This window comes from Cherax quadricarinatus, chromosome 77 (assembly GCF_038502225.1).
Source record: "Cherax quadricarinatus isolate ZL_2023a chromosome 77, ASM3850222v1, whole genome shotgun sequence".
NCBI lineage: Eukaryota > Metazoa > Arthropoda > Malacostraca > Decapoda > Parastacidae > Cherax > Cherax quadricarinatus.
Genome location: NC_091368.1, coordinates 18566429 through 18586418, shown reverse-complemented (window position 1 = coordinate 18586418; position 19990 = coordinate 18566429). Strand labels below are relative to the sequence as shown.

The window sequence follows — 19990 nt, the reverse complement described above, 5'->3', positions numbered from 1 at the left end:
AGCGTTGGTAAAACTATACTCTCATACATTCCCCTCTTTGCCTCCAAGGACAAAGTTCTTTGTCTCCACAGACTCCTAAGTGCACCACTCACTCTTTTTCTCTCATCAATTCTATGATTCACCTCATCTTTCATAGACCCATCCGCTGACACGTCCACTCCCAAATATCTGAATACGTTCACCTCCTCCATACTCTCTCCCTCCAATCTGATATTCAATCTTTCATCACCTAATCCTTTTGTTATCCTCATAACCTTACTCTTTCCTGTATTCACCTTTAATTTTCTTCTTTTGCACACCCTACCAAATTCATCCACCAATCTCTGCAACTTCTCTTCAGAATCTCCCAAGAGCACAGTGTCATCAGCAAAGAGCAGCTGTGACAACTCCCACTTTGTGTGTGATTCTTTATCTTTTAACTCCACGCCTCTTGCCAAGACCCTCGCATTTACTTCTCTTACAACCCCATCTATAAATATATTAAACAACCACGGTGACATCACACATCCTTGTCTAAGGCCTACTTTTACTGGGAAAAAATTTCCCTCTTTCCTACATACTCTAACTTGAGCCTCACTATCCTCGTAAAAACTCTTCACTGCTTTCAGTAACCTACCTCCTACACCATACACTTGCAACATCTGCCACATTGCCCCCCTATCCACCCTGTCATACGCCTTTTCCAAATCCATAAATGCCACAAAGACCTCTTTAGCCTTATCTAAATACTGTTCACTTATATGTTTCACTGTAAACACCTGGTCCACACACCCCCTACCTTTCCTAAAGCCTCCTTGTTCATCTGCTATCCTATTCTCCGTCTTACTCTTAATTCTTTCAATTATAACTCTACCATACACTTTACCAGGTACACTCAACAGACTTATCCCCCTATAATTTTTTGCACTCTCTTTTATCCCCTTTGCCTTTATACAAAGGAACTATGCATGCTCTCTGCCAATCCCTAGGTACCTTACCCTCTTCCATACATTTATTAAATAATTGCACCAACCACTCCAAAACTATATCCCCACCTGCTTTTAACATTTCTATCTTTATCCCATCAATCCCGGCTGCCTTACCCCCTTTCATTTTACCTACTGCCTCACGAACTTCCCCCACACTCACAACTGGCTCTTCCTCACTCCTACAAGATGTTATTCCTCCTTGCCCTATACACGAAATCACAGCTTCCCTATCTTCATCAACATTTAACAATTCCTCAAAATATTCCTTCCATCTTCCCAATACCTCTAACTCTCCATTTAATAACTCTCCTCTCCTATTTTTAACTGACAAATCCATTTGTTCTCTAGGCTTTCTTAACTTGTTAATCTCACTCCAAAACTTTTTCTTATTTTCAACAAAATTTGTTGATAACATCTCACCCACTCTACATTGCTTCACCACTCTCTTAACTTCTCTCTTTTTCTCCATATACTCTTCCCTCCTTGCATCACTTCTACTTTGTAAAAACTTCTCATATGCTAACTTTTTCTCCCTTACTACTCTCTTTACATCATCATTCCACCAATCGCTCCTCTTCCCTCCTGCACCCACTTTCCTGTAACCACAAACTTCTGCTGAACACTCTAACACTACATTTTTAAACCTACCCCATACCTCTTCGACCCCATTGCCTATACTCTCATTAGCCCATCTATCCTCCAATAGCTGTTTATATCTTACCCTAACTGCCTCCTCTTTTAGTTTATAAACCTTCACCTCTTTCTTCCCTGATGCTTCTATTCTCCTTGTATCCCATCTACCTTTTACTCTCAGTGTCGCTACAACTAGAAAGTGATCTGATATATCTGTGGCCCCTCTATAAACATGTACATCCTGAAGTCTACTCAACAGTCTTTTATCTACCAATACATAATCCAACAAACTACTGTCATTTCGCCCTACATCATATCGTGTATACTTATTTATCCTCTTTTTCTTAAAATATGTATTACCTATAACTAAACCCCTTTCTATACAAAGTTCAATCAAAGGGCTCCCATTATCATTTACACCTGGCACCCCAAACTTACCTACCACACCCTCTCTAAAAGTTTCTCCTACTTTAGCATTCAAGTCCCCTACCACAATTACTCTCTCACTTGGTTCAAAGGCTCCTATACATTCACTTAACATCTCCCAAAATCTCTCTCTCTCCTCTGCATTCCTCTCTTCTCCAGGTGCATACACGCTTATTATGACCCACTTCTCGCATCCAACCTTTACTTTAATCCACATAATTCTTGAATTTACATACATATATATATATATATATATATATATATATATATATATAATATATGTATATATATATATATATATATATATATATATATATATATGCAATAAGATCACAGTAAACAGTAAACATATATATATATATATATATATATATATATATATATATATATATATTGTTTACTGTTTACTGTGATCTTATTGCATATATATATATATATATATATATATATATATATATATATATATATATATATATATATATATATATATATATATATATATATATATGTGTGTGTTTGTGTGTGCGTGTGTGTGTGTGTGTGTGTGTGTACTCACCTATTTGTACTCACCTATTTGTGGTTGCAGGGGTCGAGTCTTAGCTCCTGGCCCCGCCTCTTCACCGGTTGCTACTGGGCCCTCTCTCTCCCCGCTCCATGAGCTTTATCAAACCTCGTCTTAAAACTGTGTATGGTTTCTGCCTCCACTACGTCATTTTCTAGGCTATTCCACTGCCTTACAACTCTAGGACTGAAGAAATACTTCCTACTATCTCTCTGACTCATTTGTGTCTTCAACTTCCAATTGTGGCCTCTCGTTTCTGTGTCCCCTCCCTGGAACATCCTGTCTTTGTCCACCTTGTCTATTCCACGCAGTATTTTATATGTCGTTATCATGTCTTCCCTGACCCTCCTGTCCTCCAGTGTCGTCAGGCCGATTTCCCTTAATCTTTCTTCATAGGACATTCCCCTTAGCTCTGGAACTAACCTTGTCGCAAACCTTTGTACTTTCTCTAGTTTCTTGATGTGCTTTATCAAGTGCGGGTTCCAAACAGGTGCTGCATACTCCAGTATGGGCCTGACATACACGGTGTACAGTGTCTTGAATGATTCCTTACTAAGGTATCGGAATGCTGTTCTCAGGTTTGCCAGGCGCCCATATGCTGCAGCAGTTATCTGATTGATGTGTTCTTCCTGAGACATGCTCGGTGTTATACTCACCCCAAGATATTTCTCCTTGAGTGAGGTTTGCAGTCTTTGGCCACCTAGCCTATACTCTGTCTGTGGTCTTCTGTGCCATTCCCCTATCTTCATGACTTTGCATTTGGCAGGATTAAATTCGAGAAGCCATTTGCTGGAACAGGTGTCCAGTCTGTCCAGGTCTCTTTGAAGTCCTGCCTGGTCCTCATCAGATTTAATTCTCCTCATTAACTTCACATCATCTGCAAACAGGGACACTTCTGAGTCTAACCCTTCCATCATGTCGTTCACATATACCAAAAATAGCACTGGTCCTAGGACCGACCCCTGTGGGACCCCGCTCGTCACAGGTGCCCACTGTGATACATCATTACGTACCATGACTCGTTGTTGCCTCCCTGTCAGGTATTCTCTGATCCATTGCAGTGCCCTTCCTGTTATATGCGCCTGATGCTCTAGCTTCTGCACCAATCTCTTGTGAGGAACTGTGTCAAAGGCCTTCTTGCAGTCCAAGAAGATGCAATCAACCCACCCCTCTCTCTCGTGTCTTACTTCTGTTATTTTGTCATAAAACTCCAGAAGGTTTGTGACACAAGATTTGCCTTCCGTGTATCCGTGCTGGTTGCCATTTATACTCTTGTTCCGTTCCAGGTGCTCCACCACTCTCCTCCTGATAATCTTCTCCATAATTTTGCATACTATACACGTCAATGACACAGGTCTATAGTTTAGTGCCTCTTTTCTGTCTCCTTTTTTAAAAATGGGAACTACATTTGCCATCTTCCATACCTCAGGTAGTTGCCCAGTTTCCAGGGACGTGTTGAAGATTGTGGTAAGTGGCACGCACAACATATCTGCTCCCTCTCTAAGGACCCACGGGGAGATGTCCGGTCCCATTGCCTTTGAGGTATCGATGTCCCTTAGCAGTTTCTTCACCTCCTCCTCATCTGTATGTATGTCGTCCAACACTTGTTGGTGTATTCCTTGCTGGTGTCCCCATCTGGTCTGTCCCCCCAGAGTCCTTCCTGTCTCTACTGTAAATACTTCCTTAAATCTCGTGTTGAGCTCCTCACATACCTCTTGATCGTTTCTTGTGAGTTCTCCACCTTCTTTCCTCAGCCTTATCACCTGGTCCTTGATTGTTGTCTTCCTCCTAATGTCGCTATACAGCAGTTTCAGGACAGATTTGACTTTCCATGCTATGTCGTTTTCATACTGTCGCTGGGCCTCCCTCCTTATCTGTGCATACTCGTTTCTGGCTCTTCTACTAATCTCCTTGTTTTCCTGGGTCCTATGCCTCCTGTACCTTTTCCATTCTCTGTTGCACTTAGTTTTTGCCTTCCTACACCTTCGGGTAAACCAAGGACTCGTTTTGGTCTTCCTATTATTTCTGTTTCCCTTGGGAACAAAACTTTCCTCTGCCTCCTTGCACTTTGTTGCCACATATTCCATCATCTCGTTTACTGATTTTCCTACCATTTCTCTGTCCCACTGAACCTCCTGCAGGAAGTTTCTCATACCTGTGTAGTCCCCCCTTTTATAGTTTGGCCTGTCCCCTTCAGTTCCTGTTACCTTCTCCACTTGAAACTCTACTATATAGTCAAAACTCAGAACCACGTGATCGCTAGCTCCAAGGGGCCTCTCGTAAGTGATGTCCTCAATGTCTGAACTGCTCAGGGTGAACACAAGATCCAGTCTTGCTGGTTCATCCTCCCCTCTCTCTCTGGTTGTGTCCCTGACATGCTGATGCATGAGGTTTCCAAGTACCACATCCATCATCTTGGCTCTCCATGTTTCGGAACCCCCATGTGGCTCCATGTTTTCCCAGTCGATCTCCCTGCGGTTGAAATCGCCCATTACCAGTAAATTTGCTCTGCTCGAGTGAGCTCTTCTTGCCACCTCAGCCAGTGTGTCCACCATCACCCTGTTGTTTTCTTCGTACTCCTCTCTTGGCCTCCTGCAGTTCTGTGGTGGGTTATACATCACTCCAATGACTACTTTATGTTCTCCGGACTGAATTGTACCTACAATGTAGTCTCTTTCTCCAATCATGTCCATGCCTTCCATTTCCTCAAATCTCCATCGGTGTTTTATGAGCAGTGCAACCCCTCCTCCCCCTCTACTCCTTCTATCTTTCCTCAGGATCTGATATCCTGTTGGGAAGATTGTGTCTGTTATTGTCTCAGCGAGTTTTGTTTCTGTGACTGCTATGATGTCTGGGGATTTTTCACTGATTCTTTCGTTCCACTCCTCATGTTTATTCGTTATTCCATCCGCGTTTGTGTACCAAACCTTCGGTTTCTTTTCTATCATTGTGGTCATGCAAGAATATTGGGGTTGGGGGAGCGAGAGCCTTGGTGGGGGCCTATATGGGGCTGTGGTGTAGGTGGGGTTTGTGTTGATGGGGGTGGGGTCAGAATGCCCATAAGGGACAGCTGTTGGGGTGAGGTTTGTGATATCGGGGTTGGTGGCAGAGGGAACAGTGAGTGGGTTGTAGTATAGGTTGCTCAGTTGCGTTGGGAATGTCGCGGTTGGAGTCTTTTGGTGGGAGATTCTGTGGGGTGTGTTTGCCCTTCCTCCTGTGTCTGGGTCCTGCTCATTTTCGTCATTGCTTCTCGTTCCTCCTTGCATCTCTGTACCCTCTCTTTCAGTGTAGTCCTTTCTTCTTGTGTTCTGTCGCGGTCGAGGTATACTCTCTGGTACCCCTCTTTGTCCCTCAGTCTTGCTTTCTCTTGCAGAATCCTGGTTCGAACTGATTCTTCCTTGAAAGTTACTCTGACAGGCCGTATCCTTCCACTCGCAAACCACCCAATTCTCTGAAAATTTGTCACCTGGGTCATATCGCCCTCCCCTATTGTTTTCATGATGCCTTCAATCATTTTTTTCTCCTCCTGTTTTATTTCTTCAAAGTTGTCCCCCTTGGCTTCTTGGAGCCCGTACACAAAAACTGACCTCGCCCTTTCCTCCTCCCACTGAGTCTCCATCTGCTTCCTCTGAGGCATTTTATTTCCTTCCATTGACATGTTCTTGCCTTCAGTCCCTGTCATATCTGAAACTTCTATTCTCAGTGAACTGTCTTTCCTGACCAGCTGTCCCTTGCTACTGCAGTTGGCTGTTAGAATCTCTGCATATAGCATACCTTCATTGTCTTCGGACCTGTCGTTTGATCTTAGTGTGCTCATCGTCTTTTCCCTGGCCTCACGTGGGTCTGATAGGGCCTTCGTGTACGGCATGTCTCCGTTGTTGCTTACCGTCCCCTTGTCTGCGCCTGACTTTGAATTTCCTGATGTCACATCTGAATTGTCATTTGTCTCTCTAATCTGTTTCAGGCTTTGCAGTTTCTCTTCTAAGCACTGTATCCTAGCTTCTGCTGCTAAGACCTGTACTTCCCACTTCCTGCACTCTTCAGCTATCTGCTCCTCCATTTTCTTACCAAGCTCTACTATCTTCCTTCCCCACTCTTCCTCCCTTTTTTGGAGCTCTAACTCCCAGTCTTTCCTCCCTGGTTCGTCTACCAGATCTCTGATTTTCCGTCCTCTAAGGCCACCCATTTTTTTTTTTTTTTTTTTTTTTTACCACAGACAGAAGGCTAGAGGAGGGAGAGGGTGCGAGGGGGAGAGAGAAAGGGTAGAAAGAGGGAGAGAGAGGAGAGAGAAAGGGTAGAAAGAGGGAGAGAGAGGAGAGAGTATGGGGGTGAGGGATAAGACCAAGGGGGAGAGAGAGAAATGTGAGGGGGGAGAGAAAGGGTAGAGAGAGGGAGAAAGAGAGGGAGAGGGAGAGAAAGAGAGAGAGAGGGAGAAAGGAGGGCGAGGGAAAAGGCTATGAGAGAGAGAAATGGAGAGATGGAGAGAGAAGCCTATAGAGAGAGAGGAGGGTGAGAGATAGGGTTATGGGAGAGAGGGAGAGAGAGAGGGAGAGAGGGAGAGAGAGAGGGAGAGAGAGAGGGAGAGAGAGAGGGAGAGAGAGGGTAATGCTGGTGAAGTAGTAAGGATGAATGGGAGGGTGTTGGCACCTGGAGAAGAAGTTGATATCCTTGGGGTGAAATTTGACTCCAAACTAACCATGAAGAACCATGTTGTAAATCTTGCAAACAAGGCAGCCAGGAAGCTTACAGCACTTCTCCGTATCTCGCATCTGCTTGACAGTAGGGGTTGCAAGATCCTGTACGAGGCACAAGTACGCTCACATCTTGAGTATGCTCCACTTTCTTGGTTTGCCTGCCCCCCCTCTCATCTGCGACTGCTTGACAGAGTAGAGAACAGAGCAAGACGTCTCATCTCTCGCCTGGACCCATCCTGGATAGATCTGTCATTTCAGTAGAGCCTTCAACATAGGAGGGATGTGGGTGGCCTTACTGTTATGTACAAGGCCAATATTGTCAAAATACCACACTTGGATCCACTTCGAGGACAGCGTGAAACAAGCTTTTATGCCACAAGACGGGCAGAAAGCAGCAACTTCACTCTGGCTGTACCCTTCTCCAGAACATCACTCCATCTGAGATCATACATACCCAGGATGACTCGAGTATGGAACACATTCGTACAGCATAATGATGTCAACGAGATAAAGTCAGTTGATCAAATGAAAATGCTGGCCCACAGATGGCTCCAACTTCATCCTATCCCATACTTGTATGTCTCATAACAATAAAAATGCTTTCAAATGAGCTGATGTAGGTAACAGCTCTTAGCTTGCCAATAAAGTTAGGAATCCTTAACCTGTAATATAGCTGTCAATAAAGCTAGGGATCCTTAACCTTGTCAAACCCTGTGTAAAAAAAAAAAAAAAAAAAAAAAGGGAGAGAGAGAAGGAGAGAGAGAGGGAGAGAGAGAGGGAGAGAGAGAGGGAGAGAGAGAGGGAGAGAGAGGGAGAGAGAGAGAGAGAGAGAGAGAGAGAGAGAGAGAGAGAGAGAGAGAGAGAGAGAGAGAGAGAGAGAGAGAGAGAGAGAGAGAGAGAGAGAGAAAGAGTAGGGGGAAGGGGAGGGAAAAAGGCTATGAGAGAGAGAAACGCGAGGGAAGGAAAAGATAGGAGGGAGTGAATGCAACAGCGGGGAGGGGAAAGGTCTGTGGGGGAGGGAAAGGTGTATGGGGGGGTGAGGGGACGCGGTCAAATTCCAAGGATCAGCTGTGTGTACTCACCTAGTTGTGGTTTCAGGGGTGTGTGTGTGTGTGTGTGTGTGTGTGTGTGTGTGTGTGTGTGTGTGTGTGTGTGTGTGTGTGGAAAATTGCATTTATCTGAATGTATCATTATGTACATAACAGTAAATGAACAAAGATAATTATTATTTATCAGTTAGACAAGTAGGAATTTGGGACACCTACGTCGCAAAAAAAAAATGTCCCCATTCGATACCTACCACTGTCATATCCACAAGTTGCACTAGACCTATTAATTACAAATAAAAGATGCATCAACAAGAATTCTGGTAAATAAAATTTGGTGGACTGTATATTAAACTAATAAAGAATTATATATATACACATATACATAACACAAGGAGAATATCTTAAAATCAATCACCAATTTGACTGGAAATCAAGGTGTATCATACTCAGAAAACCTCTGTCTATACATGAAAATAACACTGGCCAGAGTTACAACATCACAGACATATCTGAGGTTCCTGGAGTTGTCTTGTCCAGTCGCCTGATATCTCAAGTCATGCAGAAATGCACATCCAACAATTTCGGCTCCTATTTGAGAGGTGTCAGCACAATTTTAACCTCTAGAGCACGAAAAATTCTTCCCATTCACTAATGTCTGTTACTCTCAATTCAAACAAAAAATGGCGAGTGTCTTCTGCGCAGGCGCAGCTTCTTCCCATTTTCGGTAACATAATTTTTATTATATACAATATAGGCCATCTATTTACCTATAAATTACCGTATTTCCAGAAAATATACAGTATTTTCCACAATATATATATATATATATATATATATATATATATATATATATATATATATATATATATATATATATATATATATATGCGTGTGTCGTGCCGAATATGTAAAACTGGTCAATTAGCAAAAACTCATTTAAAATTAAGTCCTTTCTGAAATTTTCTCTTATACGTTTAAAAATATATTTTTTTCATTAATGTTAATGTAAAATTTTTTAATTTTGCACCAAAAGAATCTTAGAAAACTTACCTAACCTTATTATAACAAGAGCAATTTATTTTAGTCTAACCCAACTAAATATATTTTAGATTTGTTTACAGTAATTTAATGCTTAACAAACACAGTGAAATATATTTTTTTCGTTAGGTTCAGAATGATTTTGGCGAAATTATTGCATACACAAATTTTCACTTGTCCTATATGGCAAGATGAGCGTTGCTATTTAAGCCAAGATAGCAAGTTCTGCCTATTCGGCACGACATGTATATATATATATATATATATATATATATATATATATATATATATATATATATATATATATATATATATATATATACAAATATATATATATATATATATATATATATATATATATATATATATATATATATATATATATATATATATATATATATATATATATATATATATATATATATATATATATATATATATATATATATATATATATATATATATATATATATATATATATATATATATATATATATATATATATATATATATATATATATGAATCGCGAACAAGCGATACAAGATGCAAACCATTCTCAGGGGGAAGTTGAATGATAGGCCTAGGCCTTTCGTGTTGCAATCAACTTTCATTTTACTCTTGCCCAATAGTGCCAGTGCCATTTTCCTATCCCTTTGATGAGTATTTTTTACTTTCACTCTAGTTGTCACTAAATAATAATCTGATTTATCTGTCACCTGTCTGAAAACATAGTTGTCTGGAAGTCTGCCCCTCTGAAACATAGGCTTACAAACTGCTGTCATTATGACCTATGTCATATCTCTTATATTAAGAAAAATGGGATTATTAAGTATAAGTGTTACATCTAACCCTTCCTCTTTCTATACATATAACAGTTAGCGGCAATTATCATCAATTTTCACTGGCACACCAATCTTGCATACGTCACCATCTACAATAGTCTCTTTAGCACTGTGGCGACCATAAACACTACCGTAGTCTCCTACTTCAACATTGAGGCGACCATAAACACTACAGTATTCTCCTACTTCAGCACTGGGGCGACCATAAACACTACAGTATTCTCCTACTTCAGCACTGGGGCGACCATAAACACTACAGTAGTCTCCTACTTCAGCACTGAGGCGACCATAAACACAACAGTAGTTTCCAACTTCAGCACTGAGGCGACCATAAACACAACAGTAGTTTCCTACTTCAGCACTGAGGCGACCATAAACACAACAGTAGTTTCCTACTTCAGCACTGAGGCGACCATAAACACAACAGTAGTTTCCAACTTCAGCACTGAGGCGACCATAAACACAACAGTAGTTTCCTACTTCAGCACTGAGGCGACCATAAACACAACAGTAGTTTCCTACTTCAGCACTGAGGCGACCATAAACACTATTATAGTGTCCTACTTTAGCACAGAGGCGACCATAATCACATATTCTTTCACTTGGTTCAGATCAGTTCGTGGTGTGAAAATTATGGATAGTAAAATGCGTAATTGTATTTAAAGAATAAATGACAATATAAAAAATACATTTAAGACTGCAGAATTTTTGAGATTGTTTGATAGTTGAGAATGGAAGAAGCAAGAAAGATTAAGTTGTATTAATCTGCGATTGATACTGGACGGTGCAGATGACGTCAGAGCAAGGGTTGGAGAGAGGGTTTTGAAAATGTTTTTAAGAGGTTTTGAGCATATGCATTATTGGAATATAAGGTGCGTTTTGAATACTAACACGAAAGTACTGCACATAGGCGGTATTTGTTTCCCATATCATGGTGACAGAGGGGTCGTCGAGCACGTCCCGAAGTGACTGGTATGGCTGAGGGATGTATCTCACTGCTAAGTTAGACATGAGGTTACCAGCATAACTCTTGGATATGACGAACATAGTTACTAGCCACGTTGCTACCATCAGCCTCTCCCACCAATGTTTTGGAACCATTAGGCATTCTATAATAATGAAAAATTAATGGTATATTCCATTAAGCTAAGGATGAAAAAATTGTTTATGCTTGTTGGCCCATTAAATCTACTCATTGACCACTTCGTTAAGTACACCTTTTTAGTACTGGTTAAGGTGCTCCAGTTGCCCCCAGAACAGACCGAATTCTTCGTCGCACGTACTTAACGAGGTGATGGAAATATTCGTTAGAAATCCTGATCTGTGTTGCCTTGATAGCATCACGCAATTCCTGCAGTATTTGTGGGCTACATATTTATGTTTAGAATCTCCTGTTCCATCATATTCCAAAGGTTTATGCCAAATTCAGGCGATGTTTTACCAAATTTTATCTGTCAAGTTTTGGTGAGCCTGTGCCCACTACAGCATCAGTTGCTTGTTCTTAGCTGAGTCGAGTGAAACTCTGTGTGGTCTTCTGCTGTCGTAGTCCCTCTATTTAATGGTTTGCCGTGTTATGCGTTCAAAGATGCTCTTCTGAATACCACTGTTGTAACACTTGGTTAATTGACTTACTGTTGCCTTCCTGTCAACTTGAACCAGTCTGGCCAGTCTACTTTGATCCCTCACAATAACAAGGCGTTTTCGTCCCCAAAACTGCTGCTCACTACATGTTTTTGTTTTCCCACTATTCTCTGTAAACTCTAGACTGTGGTGTATGAAGACCCAGTAGATTAGCATCAATAATCATTCCACGCTCAAAGTCACTTAAATCACATTTATTGTCTATTCTGGTGTCTGCATCTTTTAGGCACTGAGGTGTTATTTCTTGATTCTCTGAGTACATATTTGTATTAACAAGCAGATGTACATGTGTACCTAATAAAGTGGCCAATGAATATGTATTGTACCTGTCGTTATATGACGTTATTTTCTATTTGTTAAAACGATAATATGATACGTAACGACAATTTAATAAATGATCAACTGTGAGGCAGCACCTTTATATAATTAAAAAGGAATCAAAATTTTGGGCAATAGCGTTAATTTCAAAGAAAAACTATATATTTCAACTTTTATTTGAGGCCCTCTTCAGGCAAGGGGGAGTAAAACAAAGTAATCTTAACTGCATTTGGCTTAATTAAAATGCTTTATTGTGAGTAAATTAAGAGTTGTACCAACCTTGTTGTAGAAATATGCTAATATACACAAAAAACATGTCAATCGACCAGACATTTGTACTAGTAGTTTTTAAACCGGAGAGTGACATGAAGTAGACCAGTGTAGGTAGTAGTAGCAATGTTGTGAAGGTAGCCAACCAGACCAGCGGTGTGAGAGGCAGAAGGAAGCCCCAGGGATCCACCTCTGGACGCCCACGACCACCCATAATCCTGGCTGTCTCTGTCAGTATCTCTCTGGTGAAGTCTACCATCTCTGCTCTGGTAGCACTCATACCAAAAGGCCCAAGACCTATATCTGCTTCCTGGAGACAACCATAATTATTGTAAGATTACATATTTTATTTGTTTACAAATAAATAATACGTTTCATTACCCGTATTTACTTGACTTATTTCATTAATTGATTAAATATCTCCAAAATTGTACAATTATTTGGTTGAATGATTTTTTTTCCTCTTTTCTTTTCATTTTTTAATTCAACTTTTCGCAAATTCTTTCGCTCATAACACGAGAACGTCTTATCAGATAGGCTTCAATTTTTTAACGTTTATGTACAATAAATACTAGTAGATTCCTGGAGTAACTGGTGTCTGCAAATGACCAATGACTAAAGTTATTGAAGCCATTCCCATCTGACTCTCCTCCATCAGGAGGAGAGTCAGATTCAAGTGAGTAGGTGAAGATTTAATAATTTTAGGTGTAAAACAGCCTGAATTTTAATTTCCAGTTAAATCACGTTAGATAAATTTCAATTTACCTCCTCCGGACATTTTCACTTTTTAATTGTGATGAATGGTTTGAAAACCGACAAGTTACACCTTTCTGCTTTGTATTGGACTGATGAAGCCACTGTGTGGCGTTTTCTAAATAAAGATTCCCATATGTTGCATAAGTGTCTCAATCTTCCACTTTTTAATAGCTGATGCATCTTATGATCAGAAAACCACCCATAAAGTTAAGTTTATTAGTGACATACTAAAGTATAGATATCGGTGGGTACTGGACATTTTTATGGTACAGTGAAAACACGTCCGATACATTCCGATGTTTTAAAAAAATTGAGATAACATGAATGCTTAAACATATAAAAAATTAACACTCTTCCTCACGAGTGTGAGTGGTTACTCACCCACACACACACACACACACACACACACACACATAGTGAAGAGGCGGGGCCAGCAGTTCGGACTCGACCCCCGCAACCTCAGCTAGGTGAGTACACACACACACTCGTGGAGTCACGCGGTTTGAGCTCGTGTTATGGTGGTAATTTTTGACTGTACCATAAGGAATAGAGTGTGGGATATAGGCGTGTGCACGCATAAGAGTGAATATAATCACTTAAGCCCCGAAAAAAGGAAATAGAAGTGATCACAGAAAAGCAATTTAGTAAATAGTGTCAGTTACTATGTGGGGGCCGTTGGAAGGAAGGTGAACGGTTGTGTCAGCCCTAAATAGTGTTGCCATAATAACGCAGTGGGGTATTTGAAGGATAAGTGCGACTCAAGATCAGGGAGATAAGAGATATGTATAGATGTGTCAGTAAATACAGTGAGTGAAAAAAAATAGATGAGCTATAGACTACAGTGCCTACAGGAAGTTAGTGGAAAAATTACCGAGAAGCATCAAGCATTTTCATACTGGGACCCAGAAGGACGACAACATTACTCCACTGCCAGCCGCACGTAATATTCACCTAGTTTGAGTTGCATGGGGTCAGCACCAGTCTCTAGCTGGAAATTGGGGGTCACTCTCCTCGAGCTATCAGAATTAGAATAAGCAGCATTTACTGGCATTTAATAGAATTTATTGAGGTTTAGGAGAGTTAAGCAGTTAATGATAGCCTAGTATGAGAGGTAGCCTAGCAAAGCCTAGCATACAGAATTGAACATAGTTTTAGGCACAAGAGAGTACAGTAGGAACCAAGAAATTGGGTACATATGCAAAACATATGTAGTACATATGAGGGAAATAAGGAATGCTTACATAAACACACGCATACACACACACATACATACACACATACAACACACACACACACACACATACACACACACACACACACACACACACACACACACACACACACACACACACACACACACACACACACACACACACATACAGGATTTCACACCTTTATGTGAATTTACGTAATTTTATGCACACAACACAGTACAGTGGAAACCAAGACATAGTGTACATATGCAAAACATACGTAGTACATACGAGGAAAATAAGGACTGCTTACATAAACGCATGCATACACACACACATACACGCACACTAGGTGAAAAGAGGATCTGCTGTTAGGCACTTGAATAGCTGTAGCACACACACACATACACACACACATACACACATGCACACTCTGATCGTAAAAAACAGAGGGAAATTCGAGAAAATGGAAGGCATAGATGAGACGGGAGAAAGAGACTACATAGCAGGTACACTTCAGTCTGGGGAACACAAAGTGGTCATTGCAGTGATGTATAATCCACCACAGAACTGCAGGAGGCCAAGAGAGGAATATGAAGAGAGCAACAGAGCGATGGTGGACACACTTGCTGAGGTGGCAAGAAGAGCTCATTCCAGCAGAGCAAAGTTGCTGGTTATGGGGGATTTCAACCACAATGAGATCGACTGGGAAAACCTGGAGCCACATGGGGGTCCCGAAACATGGAGAGCCAGGATGCTGGACGTGGTGCTGGAAAACCTCATGCACCAACATGTTAAGGACACTACCAGAGTGAGAGGGGAGGATGAACCAGCAAGATTGGACCTTGTGTTCACCCTGGGCAGCTCAGACATTGAGGACATCAAGTATGAGAGTCCCCTAGGAGCTAGCGACCACGTGGTTCTGTGCTTTGAATACATAGTAGAGCTGCAAGTGGAGAGAATAACAGGAGTTGAATGGGAAAAGCCTGACTATAAAAGAGGGGACTACATAGGGTTGAAGAACTTCCTGCGGGAGGTCCAGTGGGACAGAGAACTGGCAGGAAAGCCAGTAAATGAAATGATGGAATGTGTAACAACAAAATGCAAGGAGGCAGTGGAAAAGTTTATTCCGAAGGGCAACAGTAACAACAGAAAGACCAGCACGAGCCCCTGGTTTACCCGACGGTGGAAAGAGGCAAAAACAAAGTGCAATAGAGAATGGAAAAAGTACAGAAGGCAGAGAACACACGAAAATAGGGAGATCAGTCGCAGAGCCAGGAATGAGTATGCACAGGTAAGGAGGGAGGCCCAGCGACAGTATGAAAATGACATAGCATCGAGAATCAAGACTGACCTGAAACTGTTGTATAGCCACATCAGGAGGAAGACAACAGTCAAAGACCAGGTGATCAGATTAAGGACAGAAGGTGGAGAACTCACAAGAAATGATCAGGAGGTATGTGAGGAGCTGAACAGGAGATTTAAGGAAGTTTTTACAGTAGAGACAGGAAGGGCTGTGGGAAGACAGCACAGAAGGGAACATCAAGAGGGAATATACCAACAAGTGTTGGATGACATACGAACAACTGAGGAGGAGGTGAAGAAGCTCTTAAGTGACCTTGACACCTCAAAGGCGATGGGACCGGACAACATCTCCCCATGGGTCCTTAGAGAAGGAGCAGAGATGCTGTGTGTGCCTCTAACCACAATCTTCAACACATCCCTTGAAACTGGGCAACTACCTGAGAAATGGAAGACAGCTAATGTAGTCCCCATATTTAAGAAAGGAAACAGAAACGAGGCACTAAACTACAGACCTGTGTCTCTGACATGTATTGTGTGCAAAGTCATGGAGAAGATTATCAGGAGGAGAGTGGTCGAACACCTGGAAAGGAACAAGATTATGAATGAAAACCAGCATGGGTTCATGGAAGGCAAATCCTGTATCACAAACCTCCTGGAGTTTTATGACAAGGTAACAGAAGTAAGACACGAGAGAGAGGGGTGGGTAGATTGCGTTTTCCTAGACTGCAGGGAGGCCTTTGACACAGTTCCCCACAAGAAATTAGTGCAGAAGCTGGAGAATCAGGCGCATGTAAAAGGGAGGGCACTGCAATGGATAAGGGAATACCTGACAGGGAGGCAGCAACGAGTCATGGTACGTGAAGAGGTATCACAGTGGGCGCCTGTTACGAGCGGGGTCCCACAGGGGTCACGTCAGATGACGTGAAGTTGATGAGAAGGATTAAATCGGTCGAGGATGAGGCAGGACTGCAAAGAGACCTGGATAGGCTGGACATGTGGTCCAGTAACTGGCTTCTCGAATTCAATCCAGCCAAATGCAAAGTCATGAAGATTGGGGGAGGGGCAAAGAAGACCGCAGGCAGAGTATAGGCTAGGTGGACAAAGACTACAGACCTCACTCAGGGTTCTAGAAAGACCTTGGGGTGACCATAACATCGAGCACATCACCGGAGGCACACATCAACCAAATAACCGCTGCAGCATACGGGCGCCTGGCAAACCTGAGAATAGCATTCCGATACCTTAATAAGGAATCGTTCAAGACACTGTACACTGTGTATGTTAGGCCCATACTGGAATATGCAGCACCAGTCTGGAACCCACACCTGGTCAAGCACGTCAAGAAGCTAGAGAAAGTACAAAGGTTTGCAACAAGGCTAGTCCCAGAGCTCAAGGGAATGTCGTACGAGGAAAGGTTAAGGGAAATCGGACTGACGACACTGGAGGACAGAAGGGTCAGGTTAGGCCCATATTGGAGTATGTGGCACCAGTTTGGAACCCACACCTAGCCAAGCATGTAATGAAACTAGAGAAAGTGCAAAGGTTTGCCGCAAGACTAGTCCCAGAGCTAAGAGGTATGTCCTACGAGGAGAGGTTAAGGGAAATCAACCTGACGACACTGGAGGACAGGAGAGATAGGAGGGACATGATAACGACTTACAAAATACTGAGAGGAATTGACAAGGTAGACAAAGACAGGATGTTCCAGACTGGACACAGCAACAAGGGGACACAGTTGGAAGCTGAAGACACAGATGAATCGCAGGGATGGTAGGAAGTATTTCTTCAGCCACAGAGTAGTCAGGAAGTGGAATAGTTTGGGAAGAGATGTAGTGGAGGCAGGATCCATACATAGCTTTAAGCAGAGGTACGATAAAGCTCATGGTTCAGAGAGAGTGACCTAGTGGCGACCAGTGAAGGAGCGAGGCCAGGAGATTGGAGCTTGGACTCGACCCCTGCAACCTCAACTAGGTGAGTACAACTAGGTGAGTACACACCCTTACTAAGCGAGTACACACACGCACACACACACACACATATACACACACATACACATACACACACACACACACACACACACACACACACACACACACACACACACACACACACACACATACACACACATGCACATGCACACACACGCACACACACCCATAAGGACCCCGTTATCAAGCGGTCACTCTACCCTCAGCCTTCCTTCCCCTCCCCTCTCCTCCTAATCCCATCACACACACACACCTTCCCCGCTTCTAAGGGTCACTCATCCTTCTCTCCCCCTCCACCCAACCCCCTTAATCACATCCCTCTCTCTCCCACACATGCACACACATACACAAGCACACATACACAAGCACATATACACTTGACACAAACAGGTACTCCCTTTTCCCCTAACCACCTCTTCCCCTCCCCCTAGCCACCTGCCCCTCCTCCAAACCATCTAACTCGTCCCCCAAACCATCTAACCCCCTCCCCCAACCACCTCTCCCCCTCCAATAACCATCCTACCCCTCCCCCATAACCATCCATCCCCACTCCCCCTAACCATCTCTCCCCTTTCCTTCTGTGGTGCAAGGGGACAACCTAGAACTAGGATGAGAACAAAGGGCCCGAAGGACGAATCTGGGAGGGAGGACTGGGAGGCAGGGCTCAAAAAAGGGAGGATGACTGGGGAAGGAGGCTAGATGAGCTTGCAAGGAAGATGGAGGAGAGGTTAGCAACAGAATGCAGACGGTTGGAGCAACATGCCACAGTAGCTGAAGCCAAGATACAGAGATTAGAAGAGGAGCTGAGAAATCTGAAACAGCCTAGAGACAAAGATAATACAGAAGTAGCATCAGCAATGTTTACGTCAGACACAGACAAAGGGTCTGAAGGGAGCATGGAAGCTAAACTGTATGCAGAGGTCCTGTCAAACCCACATGGGGCCAAAACAAAGACAGGGAGCACACTAGGACAGAATGAGAGGTTGGAAGATATTGAAGGAACTAGGACATGTGCAGGGACCTTACCAGACACTTGTGGGGGCCAGGAACAGGTGAGCAGGAAGGACAAACCAATGAGCATAAGGGCCACAGCTAGGGAAGGGACTGAAGGAAGGAACACTCCATGAGAAGGAACTAAAGCACCTCAGAGGATGCAATGGGAGTCACAGTGGGAGGTGGAAATGGAGAGATCAGTTTTTGTCTATGGGCTAGACGAAGCTGAAGGGGAAACTTAAGATGAAAGAAAGCAGGAGGAGAAAAAAGCGATTGAAGGTATCATGAAGGTGAAAGGTGAGGGAGACATGACCCAGGTGGCAAATTTTCGGAGAATCGGGTGGTTCACAAAGAAAAGGAATCGGCCTCTCAAAGTAATTTTCAAGGCAGAATCAACTCGAACAATGATCCTGCAGGAGAAAGCATGGCTGACAGGCAAACAGGAGTTCATGAGTGTGTATCTCGATCGAGACAGAACACAGGAGGAAAGGATGATACTGAAAGAGTGCAAAAACGAAAGGAGGAATGGGAGGAAATGAAAAAGAAGAGCAGAATAACCCAGGAACAGGTGGAAGGACAAGCACACCCCCCAGAAATACCTGCAGAAGGACTCCAGGCACGACATCCCCAAGGCAACTGAACAATCCAAACCAACCATCACACACCAATCCCTCTGTTCCCACCCCCTGCACCACGAACCCTACCCCTACAGCAACCCCCTATGGGAGCTCTTCCTCCATCTCCACTGCAACCCCCCCACAGGCCCCAACCAGGGCTCCTGCTCTCCCAACCACAGTATTCCATCAGGACCACAGTTACAGTATTAGAACAGAAGTTGAAGGTTTGGTACACAAATGCGGATGGATTAACGAATAAATATGAGGAATGGCAAGAAAGAATCAATGAGAAGTCCCCAGACATCATAGCAGTTACAGAAACAAAACTCACGGAGACAATAACAGATGCAATCTTCCCACAAGGATACCAGATCATGAGGAAAGATAGAAGGGGAAGAGGGGGAGGAGGAGTTGCTCTGCTCATAAAAAACCGATGGCAATTCGAGAAAATGGGAGGCATAGACGAGACAGGAGAAAGGGACTACATAGTAGGTACACTTCAGTCTGAGGAGCACAAGGTGGTCATTGCAGTGATGTATAATCCACCACAGAACTGCAGGAGGCCAAGAGAGGAATATGAAGAGAGCAACAGAGCAATGGTGGACACACTTGCTGAGATGGAAAGAAGAGCTCACTCCAGCAGAGCAAAGTTGCTGGTTATGGGGGATTTCAACCACAGGGAGATTGACTGGGAAA

General features: G+C 42.8%; 1 protein-coding gene across 1 annotated transcript in view; it reads right to left on the bottom strand.

The window, feature by feature from the left end:
- The window catches only part of LOC128702061 (glutamate receptor ionotropic, delta-2-like), a 141761-nt gene that overhangs the window by 32927 nt on the left and 88844 nt on the right, over positions 1–19990 (bottom strand). Inside the window, exons 9-10 of the mRNA XM_070101511.1 lie at positions 12452–12752; positions 11105–11322 (exon numbers count right to left, since the gene is read on the bottom strand). Coding sequence (XP_069957612.1) covers positions 11105–11322; positions 12452–12752 — 519 coding nt within the window. The remainder of the gene's footprint in view (positions 1–11104; positions 11323–12451; positions 12753–19990) is intronic.